General features: G+C 46.6%; 1 protein-coding gene across 1 annotated transcript; it reads right to left on the reverse strand.

The window, feature by feature from the left end:
* Positions 1-2,598: 2,598 nt before the first annotated feature.
* LOC135477830 (fibrinogen C domain-containing protein 1-like) lies at positions 2,599-25,491 on the reverse strand. The gene is made up of 5 exons (XM_064758035.1): positions 25,116-25,491; positions 22,467-22,624; positions 20,795-20,891; positions 4,333-4,497; positions 2,599-3,393 (listed from the first exon to the last, which is right to left on the reverse strand). The coding sequence occupies exons 1-5, from the start codon at positions 25,249-25,251 to the stop codon at positions 3,131-3,133; spliced, it is 819 nt and encodes a 272-aa protein (XP_064614105.1). The 5' UTR covers positions 25,252-25,491; the 3' UTR covers positions 2,599-3,130.
* Between the last annotated feature and the right edge of the window lie 1,393 nt (positions 25,492-26,884).

A 26,884-nucleotide genomic window follows, 5' to 3' on the forward strand; every position in this document is an offset into this window, starting at 1 on the left:
ATCTAAAATCAAGGACTTTAAAGGACCCAAACGAACCCTGTCACACTTTCTAGAGATGATACACGTTCTATGTGCAGAAATCAGTGGCTACAGTCCTTTATCCGGAAGGAACTGTGAATCGGGTGTATCCAGTGTGTGCCTGAATGACAGCGTGAACCCTTCTCCTCATACCACCTGTCAGCCTCCTAATATTCTGAAGGCAAAGATGCCGCCATTCCTCGTGCAAGGCAGCCCCCAATTGGGCCAGATTATGTAGTGGTAGATCCCATGCTTCCACACGACGACCACCTGGCCCAGTTGACGTAAAACGCTTGATGAAAACAAATGATGCTTTTATCGAGTAATTTCAACCACTGCTTTAAAACTGCTCACTCCAGGACCATACTTATCTCCGGCCTTGACTCGTCTCAAGCCTAATCTATCTGTCTACAGAGATAATGGTAAGGGTTTGTCTAATAACCTCCCCTGTCCTTTGCACTTGGATATATTAGATTCAGGTGTGGAGGAAAACCAGGATGGCTAATGAGGATTAGGGTGTAACTAACAGCACGGTGTCTCTGTGGCTCCTTCCATGAGGAAAGGAGGTGCACGGAACAGATCCATAAGCGAGGAAAAGGGCAACAGCTGATAGAGCTGCTGTGGCGAGAAGATCAGGGAGCAGTGAATTGTTTTTGATCTAACAATATTCAAAATGAACTTAAAACAGACGGACGGGTTAAAAGACCAGTTAAAAGAACTAAAGCTTAGTTAAAATCCGAAAAGCACGGTATGACACATGTCATATACACAGCTTAAGTAATGACAGCATCGCCGGACAATACAGTCCACACAGTCAACAACGACATGTTTGCTGCAGTGTTCAGATGCACTAACGCCATCGGGAATACAATTTTGTGTTAAGAGAGACTACCCAATACGACACATCGATAAAAGTAATTGATGTATGTGCGATGATTAAAGACTTAGACCATAGAGAATTAAAAAAGAGCGGCGACAACTGTTTGATTGGTGGCAAAAGGTCACACATGGGCGATGAAACACGGACGGTCAATTTACCTCAATTAAAAAAGAGTTTTTATTGTGTTAATGTAAATAGTTAAATAGTAGCAGGTTACACGATCCAACACAAAAAAATTTGCGTGCAAAATAGTAGTGTAGAGATGTCCTACTGTACGCGTATCTGAACCCCTGGTTCTTCCCTGAGACGTTTGCACTTTTGAAAAACCCGCCCACAATTGACGGCTGAATTTTGGGCTATTCCACAACGGTACTTATTCCAAAATGACTACTTCTTGCAGTAACTTTGTTAAATACATAGATCTTCCTGTAGTGCCTTTCTTAGGAGATGAGATACAAGTTTGAGAGTACAGCTTCTCGACCTTGGAATAAAGCGAGCTTTGTATGTGGTAGGAATTTATACCTAACCGTGTTACCTCCCTTTGCCCGTGGCGCTGTGGCAGGTCTTTGCCAGCTCAGTCAGCTGATTACACTTGGCTGATTGGGCTACAGTGACCCATTCTTCAGGTAATCTGGCAATTTATTATTTGAAGATTTTGGTGAATTATTTTATCACCCGGTTTTATAGTCCAGGTTAATTAACAACTGTGAGACTGGTTGTAAGTGCCAAATACACAAGTGCATTCTTAGTCATCATTCAGCTGCCGTTGGTCGATGTGGCAGCTAGTTTCAGCTTTAGCTCTTGTTGAAAGTTGCGACATACGATCAATAAAAAACTATGTCAAAGTATGTATTTTATATCTTTGTATTGTAGATATAGTGGAATTTGTTTGCCATAATTATAAGGATGAAAAATTTGTCTTAAAACTAATGTTTTATTTATTGAGGAAAAACTAGAAATATTTAGGCGTGTGTGATGGGTTTACCTGTTAACAGTAAAAGGTGTAGAGAAAGTGTGATATTTAAAGGAAACAACTCATTGTTTGGATGTGAGTAGTGCATTCTGTGATACATGATGACCACTGTGTGGTATATTGTTTATTTTTGTGTCCTGTTTTAAGAACACGACGTTTTATTCTGTGGGAATAAACAGAGATGTATCCCTCCAGTTCTTATTGTATCGTCTATCCCGTACAGTATAGGGATTTGTGGATGTTTGAAATACAGTAAAACTGTGCTTTATCCGTGTGACGGAAAGATATGGATATACTCCTCTGTTTGTTGAACGACAAATGTGACGTTACGCTATTTTCTAAGCAGTTGATTTTTTGTTTTCAAGAATCCACACTTTGGTGTTAGCGGTTTCAGTGGTGAAAACTTGCACTACCTTTGAGCTCCTTCGTTTGCTGTACAGTAGAGCGGAATTCGGGCCCACAAACACAAGGCTCTAAATCATTCTTATACCGCACTGAGCAATCCAAGATGACCATAAAACCTTCTCCTACTTGGCGATCTGAAAGGCCTTCATCGTCGGGCGAGGGAAACTGGTCCTCTTTCATGCGTGGTCGGATATGGGCATCCAGAGAATTTGGCACACGAAATTTACGTCGTCTTATACCAATGACTTCATCTGTGTACTAACATGACACGCCTGGCGGCAGAGCAGTTACGCAGCTTCACCTGCAAAATGTCTTGGTTTTATTTCATATTAAAGATATTCTGTCTAAATCTGGCTAACCGCGTTCACCAAGTATTTGTATTGTTATGCACATACATAAACTCTCAATTTTTGACAGATTACGTACAATGATTGCATTGATCTGTGGTGTCGTATAAATAGAAGAAAACATTCGTAACTGTAGGTTAGCGCCTCCTTTATTATGTTTCAAAAATCTACAATTACGAGTGTATCTCCAGTACAGACTAATGTTTTGTAAATAGTTCCTTCTAAAAAGTTATCATTTTTGTGTTTTCTCCCTTGACATTGGGCATATTGGGATTATCCTTACGGCATGTTATATTTCTTTAGTCCGAGTTTCATCCTACTAATATGATAAAATATAACATAAGTCATTTACAGCTATTGGACATTTTTGGCTTTAAAATCATTTGAAAAGGTTAAAAACAGGAACAAAAAAAAGAAAGATCAAGTTAAAGTTTAAAATGAACAATTACCACGAACTTTTGATCTATCTTCGTCCATAATTTATAAACAATCACGAGTATCGTCTATTTAGTGGATTTTCACCGGGCGTATCTTCATCTCACTGAACTGAAGAGGGAGATGTTTAGACGACCATTCGTACCACGTGACTGACGAAGTATTTACTGTGGACTTCTCCTTCACATGAACATAGAGCCCATTCAGATTACTGCGATGGCAACTATTGTACCACCAGGCCCCGTGACATGATGCAGCACAGTTCATCTTGTGAAAGTCGTTATCTCGGTCATATGTGGAAAACTCCAAGCCGTTGTGCAGAGCCAAGGAGTCACCTGAGAGAACAAAAAAATGGTTCCAAAATCTCTAGACACAGAGAAACACAGATTATTGCACAGCTCGGATTTACTAGATTTATTCATTTGATTCAAGTTTACCGTTAGGAGAATCTGGTTGATAAGTCCAACATAAAAAGTTGGTCGTCAGCGACTGTCCAGATAAGCCCGACCCCCAAAATCGGGGTTGTTTTTTTATTGGTGGGGGGGGGGGGGGGGGAATCAAACAAAACTTACGTATCAAAATTATATTGGTTGCTTTGACATCTTATACAATAATGGCCCATAGTTACCTTAACGAATGTCTTATTATAGACATTTTAGTGCTGTATGTGGTCAAGGTATCACTAGTGATACTAACACACGTACAGTGTATATCACATGATGTGATCCAACATAAAAACCCACCAAAGATGACCCGAAGTGATCAATATATTGATATGTTCCGAATGACCAGCTAGCAACAATAGGTCTACATAGGTTTATTGATCAATTTATAAGCCTCTCTGAGGCCTACTACATGTATTCGTGATGTCTATAAACAAATCATACATTGGCTCATTGCCGCTGTGATGTCAAAATTCAAAACAAATTTTAGAGTAGGCCTACTTAAGGTTTCGGCCAATCTTTTTAGTTTTGAGGAAAATCAGCCACCAAAATTTCTTCGCCACCATTATCGATGACCACATTTTTCTTTCCGCCCACCATACTTTTTTCTCTGACTAAGAATATTTGACGCTAATAATTAAGGTCGCATCTCTTCCATTTTTCGCCCAGAGTTTTCCTACCACCATTCCCACGGTCACTAACTGCTCAAATATTAATCACGTTTAGTTGCAACTTTTCAGAAAAACGTTTTGGCAGATTTTAGTTTATATCTTTTTAAAATTTGTTTTCTTAGATTATGTTTCTCTCAGAAAAACATGTCGGTCAACTTACCGGCATTCCCCTTGAATGCACCCAGTAAAAGTCGGAAGTTGTGAGGCTCGTTTGCCACTCGAAATCTGCTGTAGGAAGCGTAACCCGTTTCCAAGGTGTAGTTTCCCAGATTCACGAGGAGCTCAAAGTGCGCCTGAGAGGTCAGGAGGTGAATCTTCTGCAGGCCTGGGGAGATAAAATTCGACGGTTTTCACCGACTTCTGTATTTGTGGGAACGACCTCGCAAAGCGCTGTTTGTGGAATGCAGTTCATCGTATTTCATCTCATCGGCATATTATCTTACATGGATAATGTCGTCAAGATGTCTGACAGATGTAATCGCAATTCAAACCAAACTGGTTTTGATAATGATTTCATATTTGATGTTGTTATGTGCACAACTGCCGTCAGCTTCTAAATTTAGCTGGCCTTTGTTATATCCTATCTCCACCGAGCACTTGTTCAGTCTGAACTTGTGTATTTAATTTGTGCTCTTGTGTACACAGAATTCTGTGTATATTTCGTCACACACTCCCCTATACTGTGGATTTTCCCTCTTATGAATATTGCCTCTGTGCAATTTTTAAGCATTGTGGAGTATATGCGTCCGTTTGGACTTGACACCGTTGTACATGTAAGTACATTAGTATTTGTATAGATACTGCTATCCTTTCTTGTTAAACTTAAGTACTTTAGTATTTGTTAAAAGTCTTGTTATTTGTTCTTGTTAAACCTAATAAATTGTTGTAAAATAAAATCTGCTGGGTTTGGTTACTTTTTTTGTGCGGCTACAATGTCATGTATTTCGAACAAGCCATCTCTTTATAATACAGACAGTTTGGGTCGTAACAATGTTCACTGAAGCAGATTTAACCTGCGGCTGTTGTGATCACATTTCACGATTACATTGAATTCATGGAAATTAGTTTCATCTGTGTTGGTAAGAAAGCAAATGGAAATGAAAACTTTTCAGCGACGACATCGAAATGGAAGTCAAAAGCGCTTGCGATAAAGATTTCACTTTTAAACTGTAGATTTAAGTTGAGTTGTACTGGAATCTTATGTTAACTAATGCAGTTTCAAAGGAATTGTTGGTTTATATGGCAGTAGACTAGCATTGAACAGTTTGAATGATAGGAATACTCCATGTATTGTAGTCATTCCCGATTAGAGAATCCCTATTTGATATACAGGTTCATATTGTGAGTCAGTTCCAGCCAACCGATAGTAAACAATAACCCACCATTCCTGAGTTTTGCATAAATAGCATAAAATTTTTCTTCAGCTAAACGTAATACCAGTTACCTCAGTACAGTTTTAGTAGTATACAGAGTATAGGTTCTGGCCCACCCTCCTGTTTGTGGAATGCAGTTCATCGTATTTCATCTCATCGGCATATTATCTTACATGGATAATGTCGTCAAGATGTCTGACAGATGTAATCGCAATTCAAACCAAACTGGTTTTGATAATGATTTCATATTTGATGTTGTTATGTGCACAACTGCCGTCAGCTTCTAAATTTAGCTGGCCTTTGTTATATCCTATCTCCACCGAGCACTTGTTCAGTCTGAACTTGTGTATTTAATTTGTGCTCTTGTGTACACAGAATTCTGTGTATATTTCGTCACACACTCCCCTATACTGTGGATTTTCCCTCTTATGAATATTGCCTCTGTGCAATTTTTAAGCATTGTGGAGTATATGCGTCCGTTTGGACTTGACACCGTTGTACATGTAAGTACATTAGTATTTGTATAGATACTGCTATCCTTTCTTGTTAAACTTAAGTACTTTAGTATTTGTTAAAAGTCTTGTTATTTGTTCTTGTTAAACCTAATAAATTGTTGTAAAATAAAATCTGCTGGGTTTGGTTACTTTTTTTGTGCGGCTACAATGTCATGTATTTCGAACAAGCCATCTCTTTATAATACAGACAGTTTGGGTCGTAACAATGTTCACTGAAGCAGATTTAACCTGCGGCTGTTGTGATCACATTTCACGATTACATTGAATTCATGGAAATTAGTTTCATCTGTGTTGGTAAGAAAGCAAATGGAAATGAAAACTTTTCAGCGACGACATCGAAATGGAAGTCAAAAGCGCTTGCGATAAAGATTTCACTTTTAAACTGTAGATTTAAGTTGAGTTGTACTGGAATCTTATGTTAACTAATGCAGTTTCAAAGGAATTGTTGGTTTATATGGCAGTAGACTAGCATTGAACAGTTTGAATGATAGGAATACTCCATGTATTGTAGTCATTCCCGATTAGAGAATCCCTATTTGATATACAGGTTCATATTGTGAGTCAGTTCCAGCCAACCGATAGTAAACAATAACCCACCATTCCTGAGTTTTGCATAAATAGCATAAAATTTTTCTTCAGCTAAACGTAATACCAGTTACCTCAGTACAGTTTTAGTAGTATACAGAGTATAGGTTCTGGCCCACCCTCCCCTTGGTAAATAGAGGCTCCCAGCCTCCCTTCCCTTCCCTACTTCTAGGGGTAGTATACACAAGGCCGATTCTGGCGCCCCCCCCCCCCCCGGGCCATCCCCAGAACAAATAGAGGCCCCCAGCCCCTTCTCGGGTTATAGTTAGACACATCAGCCTTTCGCTCTATCCCCCCCACGCCCTCCTAGCAGTTTCAAGGCAAGGATTATAGGCTGCACATCATCATCATGGGATCTCCCGCCCAGGCGACGCAGACGCTGGAAACGACCAGCCCACCATCCGCGGACGGCCAGCCTCTTTGGGCGAAGTTAGTCGGCACGGTGCAAGCCTTGCGAGGCTATCAAGAAGTCACCCGCAGCATGTTTGAAGACGGCCGCGTCCACGCGGGCCGGCTGCTCGTGCTGAAGCTCTCCACCAACGACGTGTGTGCTTCGGTGGAGCACCCTGAGACCATTCGGCAGTATTATGAACACCAGCTGCCGCCAGAGCTGATGAGGCTGAAAAACCCTCCAGCCGTTTCTGGCGCACCCTCCCCTTGGTAAATAGAGGCTCCCAGCCCATTCTCGTGTCGCAGCTAGACACATCGGTCTTTCGGCCTATCCTCCGCCGAAACACATACCAGAACGACAAAACAGATATAGCGTCTAATAATATCACCTTCGACTGCCGCCAAGGCCTCCGGCAAGCCGCTTTCGACGGTCTTCTCGATTGAAACCTCCGCCCGCCCGGCCCCCACGGTACGAAGTACATGGGGCGGCTGATGGTGCGAGTTCTCAAGGAGAAGCACGTCGGCCAAATCTACCCCCCCCCCCCCCGCCACCCTCGACTACACGAAGGCCCACCGCGAACGCCACCCCACCCTCAATGTGCAGCTATATAAGGACCGCGTCGAGACAGACGACCAAGGCGGCTCCAAAGGAGCCCTGACCGGCGGCGACCAGAAGTCCGTGCACTTTCGCGTCCGCCAGTTCGTCGATGAATTCTTCAACGCGACGATAAAGAAACGCCTAACCGACGGGACCATCATCCTCCGGGATGCTCGACGCAAGGACTACCAGCCCGGCGTGGTCGTCGTGCCCAACACCACGATCGTTCCGCTCTTCCAGACCCACGTGTCGATAGAGGCAAAGACGGATCCCGGTACTGAGCTGGCGAACCCGATCTGCCCCACGAAGATGAAGTTCGACAAGGACACGGGCCTCCCCAAAAGGTCACATTCTTCGACTACACGAAGGCCCACCGCTACGCCAAGACTGGCAAACCCACCTATGAGCCTCTAACCTTTGACGGCCACCCGGTGACGGCGCACAATGATCCGCTCCCATTCGGCCTTCAGCGGCATCGTCAATATGAACGCCGTCTGCGCCTCGAACATGGGCTTCTCAATTCCCCCAGAGATGGAGGTGGTCGTCGTGGAGCCGCCCGCCAGCCACAGTATCACGGTCCACGACGTCTTCGAGGGAGACGAGCTCGACGACGGCGACACCGCAGCCCCGCCCTCCGCAGCCACAACTCCGCCCGACAGCCGCCTTATCACCAAGGGGGATCGCCAGCGCAAAAAAATCCGGAGCCCGCCGTTAGGGTGGTGATTAATTGGTAACAGGTTGAGCTATAAACCAGGCCTTTTTGGACAATGGTTCGAGCCCCCACACTGGGCACCTCCCCAGAACATCATTCGGAAAGAGCGTTTATCAGCTCTTGCCGAGCTAGTTTTCGGCCGCGATCTATAAGCTGTTTTTCGTGCTTTCATTGATCTCTACGGCGTTGAATACTTTACGAGACTTGGCGCGTGTCTCCTGCTTCAGATCAGAGTAGTTCTTGAGCTTCTGGACGATTTGTCTGAACTCTACGTATGAAATAGCACCATCAGATAAAGCCGTAGATACCGGCGTACGGATGCTGTTAAGTTTGGCCTCAGCCAACAGCCGTATGTTGTTGTGCTTTTTGGCCTTTGCGTGAAGTCGGCTAACGAATTTTCTGGCGACATTTAAGATACCGCAAGCTAGGGCCGCAGCTTCCATGGCGAAGACACCAGGGGTTGCAATTATTGTTGTGAGTAGCCCCACGCCTGCAACCCATAGGCCCAAACCAGCCATGAGCTTGGCCGAATCAAGGGCCTCGGTGGCTAAGACACCACGCCGGTGCTTTTTGTACAAGGCCCAGCGGAGATCTCGATCAGATTCAAGCTGCCTCTGTATTTCGCTGATATACTGTAGGCAATGGGCGTGCGCTACGTTCTCCGGCGGCGCGGTCGGGGCCAAGGGATTTTCAACCATAATCGTCGGCGCGGTCGGGGCCAAGGGGTTTTCATCCGTGATCGTCGGGTACAGTCGTACCATATTCAATAAATATCAATAACGTCGGATAGCTCTAAATTGTCATCGGGACTACTGATACGAAAGTGGCGAAAGCCTATGCCGCACTCTAAATAGATTTCATCGAGATTTAAAACGCCCCCTGTGACGACTCGTATATCCTCGAGAGAGCTCTGGATGACTGGGTCGCTCTGGGCCGGTAATTTGATCATAAGTCTGAGATCCTTTGTATCGTGTTCTGCAGGCCACCTTATTTTCAACCCGGTAATCAAGGTGCAACGGCGACTGCCCGCGCCAAGTATGAAGTCGATGATAAGTATAGATCCAGGATTTAGTGGTAGTGCGGCCCTAAAATCGGTTTGCGCGGTAAGACGCACGAGCTCTCCCAGCCCCGACATTAGTACGAAGCGGCCTCTTCTGTCCCGATCTAGAAAACAGCCGCAGGTTGGTATGTACGACACGAAATAGGTTCCGGAGTTGAAACTTTTTCACATCGGCCCTAGTGGCCTGGACCGACATCGGGGTCACCTTCACATCTATCAAACAATCAGGGTCCGAGCTCTGGTAAGAACAAAGCGGTCTTCAAAGCGAATTAATGAGAGTTTTTGTTCTTCAATCACCTCAGACGGCGACCTGCGCTCTTGCTCTGCAGAGGATGAGACATCTTCAGGGGAAGCAAACATGGTAGGTTCTGCTTGACCCTCCTAATCTTTTTGCGGTTGTACTTGCCACTGTGAAACTGGAAGGCGTAGATTTTACCTTCCTGGCCTTGAAGTTCAAACTCCGACACATCAGCCAAGTCGCTTAAAGACAGGCACGCAGACCTGGGACCGGCTGCGTCCATCATGCTCATTGTATTTCTAGGGTAGCACTGAGGTACCCTACATTCATATACTTGCCGTCTTTATCTAAAAGTGCCACGGTCAAGTGCGTTATATAGTCGGCGCGCAAAGTTGTACTGTGGGTTGGGAAATGAAACCATCTTACCGCGGTTAAACCCTGCACCAGTCACGGCGATGTCCTGAAGTAGTGTGGAGGCACCACTGAAACCTGAGGTTATTCTCACGTTTTCTGAGGTGCTCAGTTCGTCTAAATGCACGAAGGCTTCTTTTTGCGGGACCAAGTTAGATGGCATATTCCCGTTGGAGAACCCTAAGATGGGGGCAAGCTCTTGGAGCATTATGATGGCATTTCTAGGGAGGGTAAGGACTAGGCGGCCCGTAGCTTCATTCATTTCCAGAGAAACTCCATGCGGGCGGAATATACCCTTGTCCAGCGTACAGACATTGTAGTAGCCCGTCTGCACTTCAACACGTTTGCCATCAAGCAAGAAGCCCGCTCCGGAGGGGATATTCACCCAGTTCGGGTAGAATGTTATCTCACGAAGGATGGTTTTAAGGCGGCCGTCAAGGTTGTTAAGGGCGTGAGGCAGCGTGTGCTGTACCCCATTTAGAATGTCAGTCAATGTGAAAAACATCTTAGCCACGATGAACAACCAGGCTTATAGGTTCAATAGAGAGGCCACTTACAAGGCCGGGGCATTTCATAGTATCAAAACCCACGCAGAGCAGCTCACGCGATTTGACATCTACATCGATGAAAAGAAGGCCTTTCCAGTCCAGTTCACAGATGTGTTGGCCAAGTACCGGCTGCCAAAGATAAGCAGCGATTCCATTGTTAAGGACTAAAACACCAATCCTATGCAATTCTGGCAGAACCAAGTGAACTTCGCGGTCTGGTGCGCAACCACGGGCTGTGGCGTCTCTGCAATAGACCATCTTCTCGCCCCCGACCAACGAATAAGAGCCCTGTACACATTCCATGTGTATTACCAAGTTAGGCGGATCTTGGAAGAGATCCAGCCCCGCCCCCCCCCTTCCCCCCCCACGCCGCAAGACAGAGCGTGGGCGGCATTCAAAAACCCCTACGACCAGAGGGCCTATGAGAGTATTTGTAGGGAGTTCCACGTAGATGCGCACACAGACTGGAGGCGCGGTGGAGTGAATTACGGCCTTCAAGTGGCATATTACTATGTCACGAGAACGGGCTACAGCCCCATTGGCGGTGGTTCCCTAGAAAGCCTACAGCGCTCCACGTCGACTACATCGAGCAGGACGCCGAAGAGGCTTGGGCGTCGTTCATTGTCGACACATCCCAAGGATTCACGCAGCCGGGCGTAGAGCGCCTAAACGATTCCATCCGGACATACGTGTGGGCTATTCTAGGAGCCCAAGCGCAAACAAGGGCGCGTATTCTAGGCACGGGCACAGCCTTCGACGCGCAAAAACAGTTTGCCGCGAACGTTGAAGACGCTATTTCCTCTCCGATCGACCTTCCGTCTGCTATCAAACGCTACCAGGACGTGCTACAGTATGCGGGGAGCGCTGTAGACTTTGTGTATGGCATAGGCCTATATATGGCCCCCAGCTGCATGCTTCTGCAGATCGGCCATGTGGGGAAATACAACAACAAAATCGTCGTGGCCACAGAGGACCAGAAGCTAGGCGCCAATGAGGGTGTGAACACTAAACTGCCGCCCACTTTGCACAAGCGCGCACCTTCCCACGGGATCGTTGAGCCAAAAGAAAGCGTCCCACCACCAACCGCGCGCGTTCAGCATGTTGCTGCGCGCCGCAAAGCGGCTGAAGAACCACCAGACCAAAAGATTCACGATGCGGAGAAGACAGCCATCGTCGTCGCTGGGGTTGGTATCGGCTTACTGCTGCTGTGGACTATGCGTTAAATACTTACGAACAGCCACGAGCAATAGGCCACCTACTGCGACGACTAGAGCCCAGACATTATCAGCCAGCCACCCAGCCGCTTTCCCGAGAAGGCTCAGTAGCCAGGACACGATACTGCCAATAATACCAGGAATCGCGGCGGCAGCCTTCCCACCCAGCTTGCCAAGGGCGCGCGCCAGGGACTGGAGATGCTTTTTCACCCATTCTTTAAGACCACGCCTGTCGGATGGGGGTGGCGTTGGCTGGATGCCCCCGCCGGTCCCGCCAGTCAGCGCCAACTTTATCGCTAGCCCCAGTGTCGAGATCGCCAACCCAATTGCCGTGAGAATGGAGACCACGGTTATTCCCTCCTCCCGGAAGAGTGGTATTCTTGTGTAGGATGCGATCGATCGTCTGCTTGATGCGGCGTATTTGCGTGCGCAGGGCTTCGCCCGTTAAAGAGGCTGCTTCGAGCCGGGCCACCCTCTCGTCCTCGAGATTCCTTATCAGGTCTGCGATCCGGCGCCGGGAGAATTCATCAGTGGCCTCCTCCAACTTCTGTTTTTCTTTTGCGATGTCCTTATCGAGACTTGACAGCTTGGCGAGGTTATTCGCGTGTTCGCCTTCCGAGGTCTACAGTGCCTTGTCAAGCCCCAGAAGTTCTCTCATGGGAAGAGGAGGCTCGTTTATCCTTGAAAGAGCCCACTCGACCTCACTATCCGTCAAGCTTGTATCCATTATGTGGACAGCATCAACGGCCTTTTTCGCTGGTTGGTTTAAATCCTTCAGCTCCATGGTATCTGCCTCGGCGGCTGCGGCATCGAGTTTTGAACTCGCTGTCTCCAGAGCTGCGGCTGCTGCCTTAGGCAATGATTTCTGTTTTCTGTGTTTCATTCTGCCTTCTCTTTTCCAGTCTACAAAGCCCAGCCCCTCCGCATCCCGAACAATTTCAGCCGCTCTTTTTTTACCGGCGATTGTTAAGAGGGCTAGCAGTTCACCAGTTTGTTCGTTGGTGATTTCCAGATCAGGGTAGTCCACGAGTCGCAGACGCCCATCGACAAGCATAAACTTTTTTTCTTCGTTTAAACGGAGTGGGGTAAGGTGGTGCTACCAATCACCCTTCGCCATGATTTTGTTATAAGACTGCAGGGCGCTCTGTACCACCTCTGGTTTTTGTTTTTCGTAGACCGTACCCAATATTGGTATCTTCGGAACAACATCACTTGTAGAGAGAGAGGTCTGTTCGCCGTCGTCGTTGTTGCCCTCTCGGGCGTTCTCCTCTCGGGCGTCCACCTCTCGGGCGTTGCCGAACTCCGGGATACCATAGCCTGCCATAATCCCCGTATTGAACATTGCAAGATATGCCTTCAATACAACAATGGATGCATACGGACGCAGGCTAAACCCCTTCAGAACACTCCGTAAGCCTCTCGGGGTACAAGGTGTACGGCAGTCCGTGGTCGTCACCAACAACCCGAGTACGATCGACCAGAATCAACTACTCGTGGTCCGCTTCCACAACCATGGTGTTGACCACTGCTGAGCACGTCTCCTTTAAACATCACTGCTGTCCTAGAAATGAGCCGTATGATCCAGAGGAACATGAGTACAACAAATCCGGAAGTGGAGATGGTGACAGCGGATTCTACAGATCCGTTAACCATGGCGTTGACCACTGCTGAGCACTGCTGAGCATTGCTCATTTAAACACCACTGCTGTCCTAGAAATGAGCCGTATGATCCAGAGGAACATGAGTACAACGAATCCGGAAGGCCCGAAGGAAGTGAAGTGGGTTACAGCGGATTCTACGAATGACGGCCCTGCGAAGAATCCCAAAAAAGTCGCTGCGGGTCGAGCGAGTGCTGCAGCGAGAAAGGCCAAGGCTGAAAAGCTCAAGAACGATCTTCGCGAAGCTACGGCTGCTTTGCTTGGCGCAGCTGATTTTACCAAGAAACAGCCGAAGGAATCGGATTCTACGAAGGAGGGGGGAGCCACAGATTTTGCGAAGGAACCGGATTCTATGAAGGCACACCAAATCACCCACTGGAGGGCGCCCCTGGCATTATTAGGCGTTGGCAGCCTTGCAGTGCTTGTGTTGCTACGCGTGTGGCGCAGCCGCTATACAGCACAAAAAGATATTACGCGCAAAAAGATATCACGCCGCAAGAACAGAAACCCCATTTGAATACACGTCGCGACCCTTTCCATATAGAGCAGCATGTCTACTCCAGCCAGTGACGGAAAAGTGCTAGTCAACGCGGCCTACCACGCCGCTGTGGTCTCTCTCCTGGCTAATGGGTACGCTCGTCTTCGCCAGATGTTCCTGAAAGGAGCCCTCCCGAAGCTGGACTTAATACCCCGAGAGGTCGGCATGGTCATTGCAAATGTAGGCCAGGCCATGTTTTCAAAGGAATTGCTAATTAAACAAGGGCTCCTTCCTCCCAATATAATCAAGTAGTAATGGCCTCCATCGCAATGAGGATGGGCGGCGCCCTCGTAAACGCTCTGGCCTTCAGCGGGAGCAGCTATATGTTTTCGATGCTAAGGAGTTCCGGTGTCGACGAAGAGCGGAGGCGCCATGACCGCGCTGTAGAGCAGCTCCAAGCCGCCTAGGAAAAATGGGCCCGAAAGCGCACTGAGCGCTTGGACTGGCTCAACGATGAACTCCGCCGCCAGGGCCACGCTGTCCAAACGTTCCGGAATGTCGACGCTGCAATCCGCGAGTATTCTAGGGTCACGGGAAAAACTCTTACACGCGACGCACGCGACGCGTTGCTGGGCTCACAGCCACAGCTCTCCGATTTCTATGTGCCTAGTGAAGACCAAAATCACCGCGAGATGACCTTCGTCATCCTGGGAATGTGTGTGGTGGGGGATGTGAGTTACGGAATCGCAAAACTCACGCAGTAATCCGAACTGACTGTGCCGTATGGCAGGCACGATCTTAGAAGTGAGGTGGTTATGCGCGCGCAGATACGCCGCGATGAATAACATCTTTTTCGTCGCAAATCTGTTAGAGGGCTGCTAGAATACCTTGATGACATGGCTAGTAAGGTGTCTGCTCGCCTGGAAAATATCTACTACAGCCCTCGTGGGTACTGGAAGGGCCGCCCGGCCATCCAGAGACTTGCCACTGCGGCTAAAGTCTCCGAAGATGTGGTCCGGGCCTGGCTGGAAAAGCAGGCTATCTGGCAGATCTACTTGCCTGCGCCACGAAAAATACCGAGGCCTATGTTCGATGTTTTCACGCCGAATGACATCCACCAAGCCGATCTTCTATTTCTACCACATGATCGGCGAGGCCGGAAGCTGTATAAGTACGCGCTGACAGTTGTTGATGTCGCTTCTCGCTACAAGGAGGCTTAACCTCTGGCTACTAAAGATTCCAAAGAAGTCGCTGATGCTCTCTCTCGCATTTACAAGCGGGGGGCTCCTTCGATGGCCGAAGCTTCTCCAAGTTGACCCTGGGCGCGAGTTTATGGGTGCGGTGAGCCAACTGCTGGCCAAACACCATGTTACAGTCCGCCGAGGCCGCGTGGATATCCACCGAGACCAAGGCATAGTTAAGCGTTTCAACCGTACTCTGGCTGAGCGGGTCTTTGGACATCAATACTCCCTCCCTCCTGAACACCGGTTTACTGAATGGGTGGCTCGGCTGCCCTCTGTTGTGGCCGCTCTGAATAACGAGACAACGAGACTGATCGGTAAAAAGCCGAAAGAAGCCATCAAGGCAAAAGGGGTGCCCCATAAGCCTTCCTCGATGGTTCCAGGTCGTCCCGTTGGAGTTAATGAGCGGAAGATCCCCGAGGTTCTTGGTGTTCGTTATCTCCATCAGCCTGGAGAGCAGGAGGGCGGCCGCCGTCGCGCGACTGATCCTGTGTGGTCTCTAGGGATATATCGGCTTGGGCGCTGTGTCACAAAGCCTAATGAGCCCGTGCTGTACTATCTAGACGATACGTCGGATGGCCCGCGACGGGGCTTCGTTCGTGAAGAGTTGCTTAGAGTGCCTCCCAATACTCAGCTTCCCCCGTATGGGGTTCTACGGCGCTAGGAGTTCCTCGATGGGGATGTCCATTCCAGCCCATCTTGCGGGCGCCACATCTCTATGGCCGTAAGCCAGGATGTGGACACCATCTTCGGCGATCCAGCGCTTACTATCGAAGGGGGACAGTGAGACCTTATTCAGGTGCTGTTCGTAGATATGGTGGCGCTCTGATCGCAGCACGTCCATATCGTGACGGAAGATCTTCTTCTCGAAGAGGACCTCTTTGTACTGCTTATGGTGGATGTGCTTTTCCACAACTTGCTTTTTCACGCCCTTGGCCTTCTTTATGTTGGCTCCGCCGGCCTCCAGAATGGAGTACATCTTGGGACGCAGACCTATGTATTCGGCGATCGGCCGCCCCGCGCACTTGTCCGTCATTTTCCTCAAGACCTTCATATTTGCTACGCTGTGCAGGGGGTGGTCTTTGGGGTAATCTTAGGTGTCGTACAGGTGTGCATTCTCAGCCATATCCCTATAAACATCATCAGTCTGAATCTCGAGTAGCAGACTATCCGTGTCAGTGTAGAGGAGCTGCAGCGCTCTCCGTACTGGGCCTTCATGTGGTTGTAGTAGAAGTCGTACATCAGGCGCTTTGAGAGATCTAGAATGCTCATGCCTACATAGATAAATCGGTTTAGGACTAGGCGGGTCTTGTGCATCTGAATCGCTGCGAGGTCATCATCAAATATGTTTGCCCGTGCGAAGCTCGGGCTGCCTATCAAGCGTCGGAGCTTGTCGTCTTCTCCAGAGCGTACCAGCTTGACGTCCACACGCTTCCGAAGGTTCTCCATAGTTTTTCCGAAAACCGAGTTGCTCATTAGCTTGTACAGGTCCTTCTCGAATTTACTCGCGGCCGTTTTTCGGAGCTCGGTGTTCATACTGATATAGGGTTCCATTCAAGGGCTCTGGGCGAATCTCAGGGCCCGGTGAACCTTTGTCAGGCGCCTTCCCAGAGATAGATACAGCTGTAGGTTCCAGTAGTGCAGGACGAACCGTTCCTTGTTGCGGAGGTTGGGTACCAGCTTTTCGACCTCGGTAGGCGCTTTCTTGCTGAGAAGACCGTGCTGATAGTCCGACATCCACCCCTTCTGGACCACCAGACGCTCCGTGGCCAATGGGTAGCCGTTATATGCGTTATGTAGGTCGGCCGGATACTCTAGGTCGACCTCGAGGATGTAACCGGAAAGATTGTCGTGGGGGTGGGTAGCAATCGTTTCACCGAGACGCTGCGCGTCGCCTACCCACTGGAAGCCGCTCGTTGGAAGGAACTGACTCATAGCCCAGCCATATAGATTATTGGCATCTAGGCATTGGATGTAGCTGTTTGGACTTTCGGGGTTGAATTCCTCCACCTACGGATTATTGGCTTTGGCGTATCGCTTACTTACCATGGAGATACCTCCCCGCAACCCCTTCTCAATGAAGAGATGTTGGTCATAGTCCGTCAACAGCTCCAGCTCTACCCCGGTCTTCTCGAACAGCGCATCCCACGAGAGACCTGAGCTCGTAAAGTAGTGAGTGGGGTCCAATCCATACTGCTTTAAACATGTCTTCCGGAAGGACTCAAACACATCAGCCAACAGGAGCACGTCTGTGCGGCAGTAAAGGTCTGTGTAGTCTCCCAGATTGGTGCAGTCAAATGCTTTCCATACCTGTTTCGCATGAATGTAGTCCTCATCGCTAATGCCTGAGACTTTGAGCTTACTGTAGAAAGCCTCTTTAGGCGGGAGGCTAGACTCGTCGAAGCCCTCCCAAGAGTCCATATACTCATAGGGGTAGACGCCCTTGGGCATGAGTAACTTACGTTTTTCTTCGGCCGGCTCATACCGCGCTGTGATGTGGAAAGCCGAAGGTTTGTTAGCCTCTACCAGATTGTCAAGGGAAGCCGGTAAGAATTGAACGCTGTCGTTGAAGCGGAGCTGCCCCAGCGAGAAGGAGATGTACTTTTCCGTGTTGTTGGGGATGCAGGAGATGCGGCGCTCCACCTTACTTATGGCTTGCATCAGGAGGTGCCCCGTAGGTTGTGGAAGACTACTGGTATGGCTGTCTTGGGACCCAGCCGCAACTTTAGGTTGCATACGTTATGAACCGCGCCTCTGTACTTGCTGGTGATATGGCAGTGATCGCGCACAGGTTGTGGCGTTGTTGTAGGCCTGCCAGTCCTGGGAAGTCATTCTCATGGTTGGGTTAGCTAGAACATTTTTGATATCCCGCTCCTCCTGCCGGAGAGCTCTGAGGAAGTGTTCCGTCGCGTTAGGGCCTCTGTATTCCACGGGGCGTTTTGTGCGGCCGTCGCAACGCACCACAACGTAGCAGTTAATACTGGGCTTGTGATGCTGAGTCTTTTGAGTGTTGCTCTCTGTAGGGCTGAGCGGCGGGCCTTCAACCTTTTTGGTCAGAGCCTCGAAGTCGGCATATATGATGAACGGAGCCGGTAGCTGTTTGTGGTGGTTCTTAAAGGTGTACTTGCTTTCCCCCTCCTGGGGCATCTCCACCCTCACCACCGTCTGGCCAATTCCTCGGCATTCCGACTTATGCACCTCGAGCAGATCCTCCCTTGTGTAACCGTGTAGACACCGCTCGCAGAAGTGTTTGCGATTTCGTGTCTTACTTTCTTGGAACAGGAGACGATCTAGATCTTTTATCCACGTATAATGGAATTTACCTGCCTTCCCAATCAGCAGCATATTGATTCGGGGCGTGTCGCCGGGCTGCTTACTGAAACGATGCACGATAACACCCTTGTCCCACCCGAACACGTTGATGGCGAGGTCGTTCTTTTCCTCCACTTTAGGGATCTGAGAGATGGGTGTGGAGGGCGTCGATCCCCTCAAAGTCAAGACCATCATTGGTAGGATACTTTGTTGGTCTCTGAGGGTTCCGGGCGGCTGGAAATAAGGCGGATCGGAGGCAGTCGTCGTCTTTGTTCTTCAAATTGATGACTGCTTTCTTGTTACTCACAGCTGCAGGTAGGGGGATGTAGGACCCGCCTCTCAGTGGCTGATACCTTGCAATGTCAAGCCAGAGTGTTTGTACGCTATTGACAACCCACCCTGACATTTGCTGTGTCCATTTTTCCATCACCTCCGGGATGGTGGGGAAGGCCTTATCCAGAGCCCCGTAAATGTCACCAGCCTCTAAGAGGGCCTCCTGTTTGCTGTGGAGTACTGGGTTGGTATACTCTTCACTGCCATCGGCGTTGTACTTTGGCAACTGAACCCTGAGGCCTAGTTGGAACTTAACCCCGTTGAGTGCAGGATCTCTTCTTCTAGCTTCTGGCGAATAATGGTTCGTATTTCTTCCAAGAAGGCTACTGGGTCCGTCCAAACACCTTCGGGCACGTTCATCTGCCAGACCCGGAGGAGATTCCTTATCGCCCTGCCGGTGTTAATGAATTCTAGTTACTTTTCACCCTGTATTCCGCCTAGCAATTCATCCAACTCCTCGTTACTGAGGAAGTTCTTTTTGTCTTGCTTCAACTCCTCGTTACTGAGGGGGTTCTTGACGTCTTGCTTCAACACCTCGTTACTGAGGGGGTTCTTGACGTCTTGCTTCAACTCCTCATTACTTCGGGAGTTCTTGCTGTCTTGCAGCCGCTTCCACTCAGCAACAGCCGTTTTATACCTGTTGAGGATCCCCTGCAGTTCTTCCAACGCAATGCGGGACCGTGGGTACTTGGGCCGCACACCTAGGAGCGCCTCAATCTCCTCCCGAAGTTCTCGCGCTTTTTGATGGTGCCTCATTGTACGCGCCGATATCATCATTATACTAATAACATCAACTCTCTAATTGTAAATTTCGATAGCCGCCAGCCGTTTGAACTCGTCCAAGAAAGCCTTGATCCTCCGCTGCCTTTCACACGTCTGGACCCTATTATATCCACAGGCCATGCAAAGCCGAAATCGGTTTTTAACACCCCGACCACAGCTAATACATGGCTTGGTGCTAAGACCTTTCCGCAGACGGTTTAGGTGAACCCCGCAGTACTCCCCGAGACAACTCTTTCCACAGAGCTCCGTGAAGCCGATGGGTAGCCACCGGCAATTATTGTAACCCCTTGGCATGTTGTTGTTGTATACACAATTGGTGTAGAAGCATATCTGAGCAATGGGCATGTCTAATAGAACCCCAGAAGCAGGGAAAGGGGGGGGGGGGGGCTGGGGGCCTCTATTTGTTATGGGGAGGGCCCCAAGGGGGGCGTGCGCCAGAGCCTATAGTGTGTATACTAGAACTTCTGGACCTCGCCGGGAATAGGGGCTGGGGGCCTCTATTTACCAAGGGGAGGGTGTTTAGGGAATGGGGGCTGGGAGCCTCTATTTGTTATGGGGAGGGCCCCAAGGGGAGGAGTGCGCCAGAACCCCTATTCCCTATACTACTCTAACTCTACCTAAACACTTAGGTTTATTATTCGACATAATACTTTCTTGAACAGTTGCAATCAAAGTGATTGTGATCAGAGTGAGATACTTACAAATGGATTTGACCTGAAAATTATTCACAGGCAAATGTTTTGAATGTTGACTTGGATTTCATGACTAGAAAATTGACTCTGTTCCCTGCAACAATGAAAACCAGTGACTGCTGAGTCACTTCATGCACCTTATTTTTCAGTATCATAGGCCATAAGGTCATTTGTCGGTTTCCTGTTTAGACTGGGTTCAGGATTTTACGTATAGTACGGGAGCAGTATTTTATAAATTGTACGAATAGTTCTACTGGTACGTTATATCTAGAATAATGTCCTTGACGTTTTCCCCGGCTCCCTCCACCATACTAATGACCGCCGTCAAACAGACAATCATAATAATATAAACATAGTCAAAAAATACTTCCCGCCAAAGCCAGTTAACAACGAGAAAGCTTTCGTTACTGTAATGTAGACTTGGTGATTTTAAATTGAGTTAAGTAAGATTTACTGCATGACTTGCTCCATGGTAACTTACCCAACCAGAACTCCCCGTAAAGGTTACCAAATCCATCAGTGTAATTCTGCCAGTTCCGATAGAAGTCAACAGAGCCATCTTGTCGTCTTTGGAACACCTGGAACGCCAGTTAACATCAAGCTTACAATTAACCAAACAGAAGCATAATTACTTTGTTTCGTTGTTATATGCGGTACTTAGGATTATTTCACTTATACGACGGCGGCCAGTATTATTATGGTGAGAACCGGACGGAGACCAGGGGAAACCCACAAACATCCGCAGGTTGGTGCCACAAGAATAAATAAAATATGAACCATAGCTTTTACATGTTTTCGGCATAAGAAAATCTTTCCGCGCTTTTTGTAAGTGCTTGGCCATGCGTTTTTGTATGGCTGTAAGACTGGTTGACACGTGTTGGCTTTAGGTAGTTTTCAGACTAGAAATTTCCAACAGAGTGTGTTTTAAACTATTGTGTCAGTTTTACTAAAACAGCAGCTTGTGAAACAGTCATTTCGCATGTCAGAGTAATTTTCGCTGCACAAAAGCATATTGTTACTTATTGAACCAGTATTATTATTATTATTACCACACGGTGGACTTCTAAATCGGCGGGTTTGTCAAACCCCACGATTTCCAGTGTTCTTCCTTGACGTGACGTGCACATCCCTTTTATAGTAGATCGTCGCACAACCGTTTTGTCTTCATACCAGCTGTCTGTATACTTTAACAGCGCAAGCAGTACTTGGTAGCCTAATCCTAGATCCCTTTGATGTCAAAATTATTTATTTATCTATTTGCTTGGTAGTTTACGCCGTACTTAAGAATATTTCGCTTATACGACGGCGGCTATCATTAAGGTGAGAGGAAACCGTGCAGAACCCGGGACAAACACACAACCATCCGCAGGCTGCTCTGAGACTCTCCCATGTACGGCCGGAGAGGAAGCCAGCATGAGCTGAACTTGAACTCACAGGGACTGCTTAAATGGGGTTACTTTTAACCAATGAAGCAATCAATTCAGTCATTCCAAGCAAATTCCTTTATCTCCTGGACAAATAATCTAGACTGCTTTACTCTGACATAGTTAATGAGCAGTGACGTCGAGATCTATAGACTATAAACATGTCGGCCTACACATCAGATTATTCCTTTAAAATAAGGCACCAGCAGTTTAGTCCGCCTCGGATTAGACCACATATCTAAAATAAGGAATTCATTACAATCTAAACTACGTCATGTCTGACTCTTTGGTCTCAGATGCTGCTAGTTATCACTGGCCCTGAGCCCTGAAGTTTTTTTAGATACTTTTCAAGGTACAAGATTTTTCTTCCTCATAACATCCACGTAAAATATTAAACAAAATAAAAAAAAAATAACTTGATTTGCTGAATCTTTGTCATTGCTGTTGAGTATGTGACAGGCTGCATTACAGAGCACGGAACTAACTACATTTCTATGTATTTTGTATAAAATTATCACCATTTATCCCTTTAAATTTGTGTTGTTCTGCACTGAGTTTATCGACAAGTGCACGCGACCTGATTGTTCGTACTTCTGAAATGGGTTTCAGCTGTTTAGAATTGTCCAACAGACGTAGATATAGGCGTTGTAGCAGACATTCGTAAACAGATCGTAAATCATGACCAGCGTTACAGGTTTGTCATTTTATAATCCCTATTTACAAACTCACCAGCCATCCACCTCCCTGCGTCACCATGTCACAGTACACAAGGAAGCCTTTTCCCACTCCGAACGGAAACACTCGGTACACGCCGCTCTTTGTGTGATTACATTTCTGTATTACTGTACAATCGGTAGGATATGAGCATTCGAGAAAATTGCTGTGATCTGAAAAAAAATTCCTAGCGTAGTATTACTTTCGATTTACATCAATACACGAAACGTCGATCATGGCAATACTGTCCAAACGTTTGTACACAAGAAAGAATTGACCTGTACGATATCAGCTCATGATGATGAATTCTGAACAAAACCATAACTGAATAATTCACGACAATTACGCCAAATACAGCACTGTGCCTCTTCCTGTCGATGTGAGAACTAGCAAAACTGGGCGGGCCACTATGTCTATTCCATCGTCCTTTTTGGAAAAACACCAAGGAGAAAAGGTAAGGTCCTACCGTTTTAAAAATACGTCAGTTTTCAACAAAGCCCTCTTGTGCCGCCTCTACTGGTGTAGCTGGCCACCACAGTTTTTGTAATATTCCTGCTTCACACAAGATACCCCACTTACTGACTGAAATCCACCAGTATCATGTTTTTTCTCAGACGAAAATTAAGACGGTGCTAATCATAATGTTCCCTTGCCTTTCTGGTATCTAATGAGAAATAAGTACGACTAGATATCGTTACCATATGTCAATGTGATGACATCAGGTTTATGGGTTGTCTGAAGGGGCCCTAACGGCGAAAGCTCGACTCGAACACGCGACACCTTATTGGTAGAAGGTCGCAGTAGGTCGGCGCTTTAAAGGAGAACCCAACGATTTTGATATTTTCACACTAAATTTTCCCTAAAGACAATATTAAGGTTGTTAATCTGTAAACTATATATTAATATATTATGTTCCATTTAAAAAAAAATAACATTAAAGTTGGACCTTCTGTCTATCTTGTCGGCCGCAAAGCCCTGGTCGGGTGACGTCATGCCGTGCATACCTCCTTCGATTATGTATTGAAAAGCTTACCCGAAGCCATGCATTAGGCCTGCCCACATGTACACTTCTTAATTAGCACGCTGAAGATAATATAAGTAAAACAGTTTTACAACAAATATTTTGAAAGACGGGCTACAGGAGTTGTTTTAAATCATGGAAAATCGTGTACAGTTAGCGGCTGCGCGATACGATGACCAATTTTGGCTCACTTATCGGCCGCATAGATGACACAACTGCGCTCCCGACTGGTTTGTCTGGCACCTGGTAGTACCTGTGGAGAATTTGTGAAACTAACAATCAAGTTAATCCTTTGTGTTATATCACCGGCAAAAAAACAATAAGGCATTATTGGGCCTTGTATGTATCTTTACAGTATGCTGCGTTATTTTACTGCAGCCACAAGTCACACTGGGGCATGAAATAATCTCGAAATTGCCTGTAAAAAGATTGTTTCCTGCTCTCTGTGTTGTAAACATAGAAACATCTGATGCCTGCGGTAAATGTATCGCTGTGACATCACATGGTCAGCGGTGGAGCGATCGAAGCGGAGTAGATTTTCTGATGTTTGATGACCAAATTCTGCAGGTTTTTCTCCCGTGTTCGACGTTTTAAACATTCGGAATGGATTTAGGGGACGTCAGACTACCCAGATTAAATGTCCCAGGGCTGGGGATCTACTTGAATTATCTAAGCCAGCGAGATCACCGAAATTGATCTTGACAGGTCACAGTGAGTTCTCTTTTACTGGATTATTACTCATTCATATAAAATTCACTCACATTCTTTGTTCAAATCAATGTCTATTTGTTCAAATCGAAGATAAAATATCTCTTCATTCAAACTGACACTTTTGCGCGATATATACTCGAAGTGTGGTTCACTGCGTGTCCCCTCTATATATTCATTCATTGTTTTGATTGATATTTTACGTCGTACTCAAGAATAATTAACTTACCCGATGGCGGACAGCATGTATTGTAGGAGGAAACCTGGGGAAACACATGAACTGGATTTGAACTCAAAGCGACCGCATTGGTGAGAGGTTTAAGGGTCATTGTGCTGCATTAGCGTACTATGTTTTCAATGGGAAATAAACAAGTCCATTGCTTTATCTAAAATCCCGTCACCTTAATTTTAACTCTTATTTTGATATCTGATTTTATGGTGCATTTTTTTATATTCTCAAATGATCTAAATCATATCTTTCTCTCTTAAGTTCGGTTGACAGCTCCTAAAGAGTAAACAAAGCTCGGGGTAACAGGCCTTCAGAATCGAAGTGAATGATTTGAGTTTGTGGTAAAAGGTAACCGGGCAGGACCCGGGGGAAACCCACGACCATCCACACAGTGGTGGCAGACTTTCCCCCGTACGACCGGAGAGGATAGCTCTTTGAGTGGCACAGCTTGTAATACTGCAGGTAAAGTTTTAGATTTTACGGGAAATTTAATCACCTAATAACTATCATGTGAAATTACCAGTTGCAGTTATAGTGTGCTTATTAGAATATTTCCAGTATAAAATACATGTTACTTACATATTCTCAAAAAGATAACACTGACGGTTAGGTATTATTCCTTATTTTAGTCGGTGACAACTCCATACGTGTGAACTACCGCACTGTTCTCAAACTAGTATAAATAAGTGTTATCAGATGTACATACCGGTCCACGTGGAAACATCGTCTTCATCGGCTTGTTCCACCAATGGTTGAACATCAAACTTTTTCAAAAATGTGTTATACGAAGACGCCACAAGGCCGGTGTTCAACAAAAGAAATCCACACATAACGGACAACATCTTGGATTGTTAGAATCTGACAGCTCTCGACTGAAGATTGTATGTTCACATACACTCTACAGTGACTTTATATCTGCTTGCTCAAGCCTGATTCGAGGGTAGTGTTGACAGCTATTAACAGTGCCGTCATCACTGCACGCTACTGTTCCCGACTGATGTTAAGAAAACTGTAGTTTGAAGCCATATATACGTCATCAGAAAAAGCATGAGAAGCTTTTCTTCTACTTCTGACTTTTAGGACACAACCTAACTTAAATGTTGAGAAATAAAATCAAACCGCTTCGTGTATCAATTAAAACACCTGATTTGTGACGTTACACTTTGTTGAATACTAAATCATATTGTTGTCGTACACAGTGAGGCCAGGCGTATTTCTTCTCTCAGGCATATTGGTATCGTACACAGGGAGACCAGGCGTATTTCTTGTCTCAGGCATATTGGTATCGTACACAGGGAGGCCAGCCTTATTTCGTCTCTCAGACATATTGGTATCGTACACAGGGAGGCCAGGCGTATTTTTGTCTCAGGCATATTGGTATCGTACACAGGGAGGCCAGGCGTATTTCTTGTCTCAGGTATATTGGTATCGTACACAGGGAGGCCAGGCGTATTTCTTCTCTCAGGCATATTGGTATCGTACACAGTGACCAGGCGTATTTCTTGTCTCAGGCATATTGGTATCGTACACAGGGAGACCAGGCGTATTTCTTCTCTCAGACATATTGGTATCGTACACAGGGAGGCCAGGCGTATTTTTGTCTCAGGCATATTGGTATCGTACACAGGGAGGCCAGGCGTATTTCTTGTCTCAGGCATATTGGTTTCGTACACAGGGAGACCAGGCGTATTTCTTGTCTCAGGCATATTGGTTTCGTACACAGGGAGGCCAGGCGTATTTCATGTCTCAGGCATATTGGTATCGTACACAGGGAGGCCAGGCGTATTTCTTGTCTCAGGCATATTGGTATCGTGCACAGGGAGACCAGGCGTATTTCTTGTCTCAGACATATTGGTATCGTACACAGGGAGGCCAGGCGTATTCACCCTGCCATAAAATCTTAACTGATGGGAGCAGTGCTCCAGGGTGTGTATGTTGTGATGCCTAATATGGCATGTAACGTATCCTAGTTGGCAATGTACACTTTACAAATGTTCTACATGGAAGGCTTAGCTCTATATACATATATGATCTATGTCACAGCACTTATGTTGGTGCGGTCATTATTTGAGAGCTGCTGGCCTCTCAGAAATTATACCTTTATATTGTGTATACAGGTATATAACATTTTTCTGATTACATATTTTATTTTACCGAATTTGTTTGGATTTTTTTCACTGGTTTTTAAAAGTGTCTGTATAGTTTATTTTGGTTTTTTGACGCTCTCTTTCGCTGTCCATTCACGTCACGTCATACTCATTCTTTCATCCGTTTCCTTCATTCTACCAACCTGTCCCATTTGTATTCCAAAATATCCATCATACAGTTATATAATGTTATACTTATATAGTGTCACGTCCCAATAGGTTATAACAGCAGCTCACTTGTATAATTACGTTACCCCCTGTTTTACACTATAAGGTAACGTCGCTGGAAGCCATTTCTGTTGTGACGCTGATCATGCGTGGTAACAAA

This window comes from Liolophura sinensis, chromosome 11, assembly GCF_032854445.1.
Source record: "Liolophura sinensis isolate JHLJ2023 chromosome 11, CUHK_Ljap_v2, whole genome shotgun sequence".
Classification (NCBI taxonomy): domain Eukaryota; kingdom Metazoa; phylum Mollusca; class Polyplacophora; order Chitonida; family Chitonidae; genus Liolophura; species Liolophura sinensis.

Bases quoted from the DNA above. Each gene is read 5' to 3' on its own strand.
- LOC135477830 (XM_064758035.1), bottom strand. From the start codon at position 25,251: ATGTTGTCCGTTATGTGTGGATTTCTTTTGTTGAACACCGGCCTTGTG. The intron at 4,498-20,794 runs GTAAGTTACCAT...TTATCTCCCCAG, and splicing joins TTACGGGGAGTTCTGGTTGG to GCCTGCAGAAGATTCACCTC. The intron at 3,394-4,332 runs GTAAGTTGACCG...TTGTTCTCTCAG, and splicing joins TGCATTCAAGGGGAATGCCG to GTGACTCCTTGGCTCTGCAC.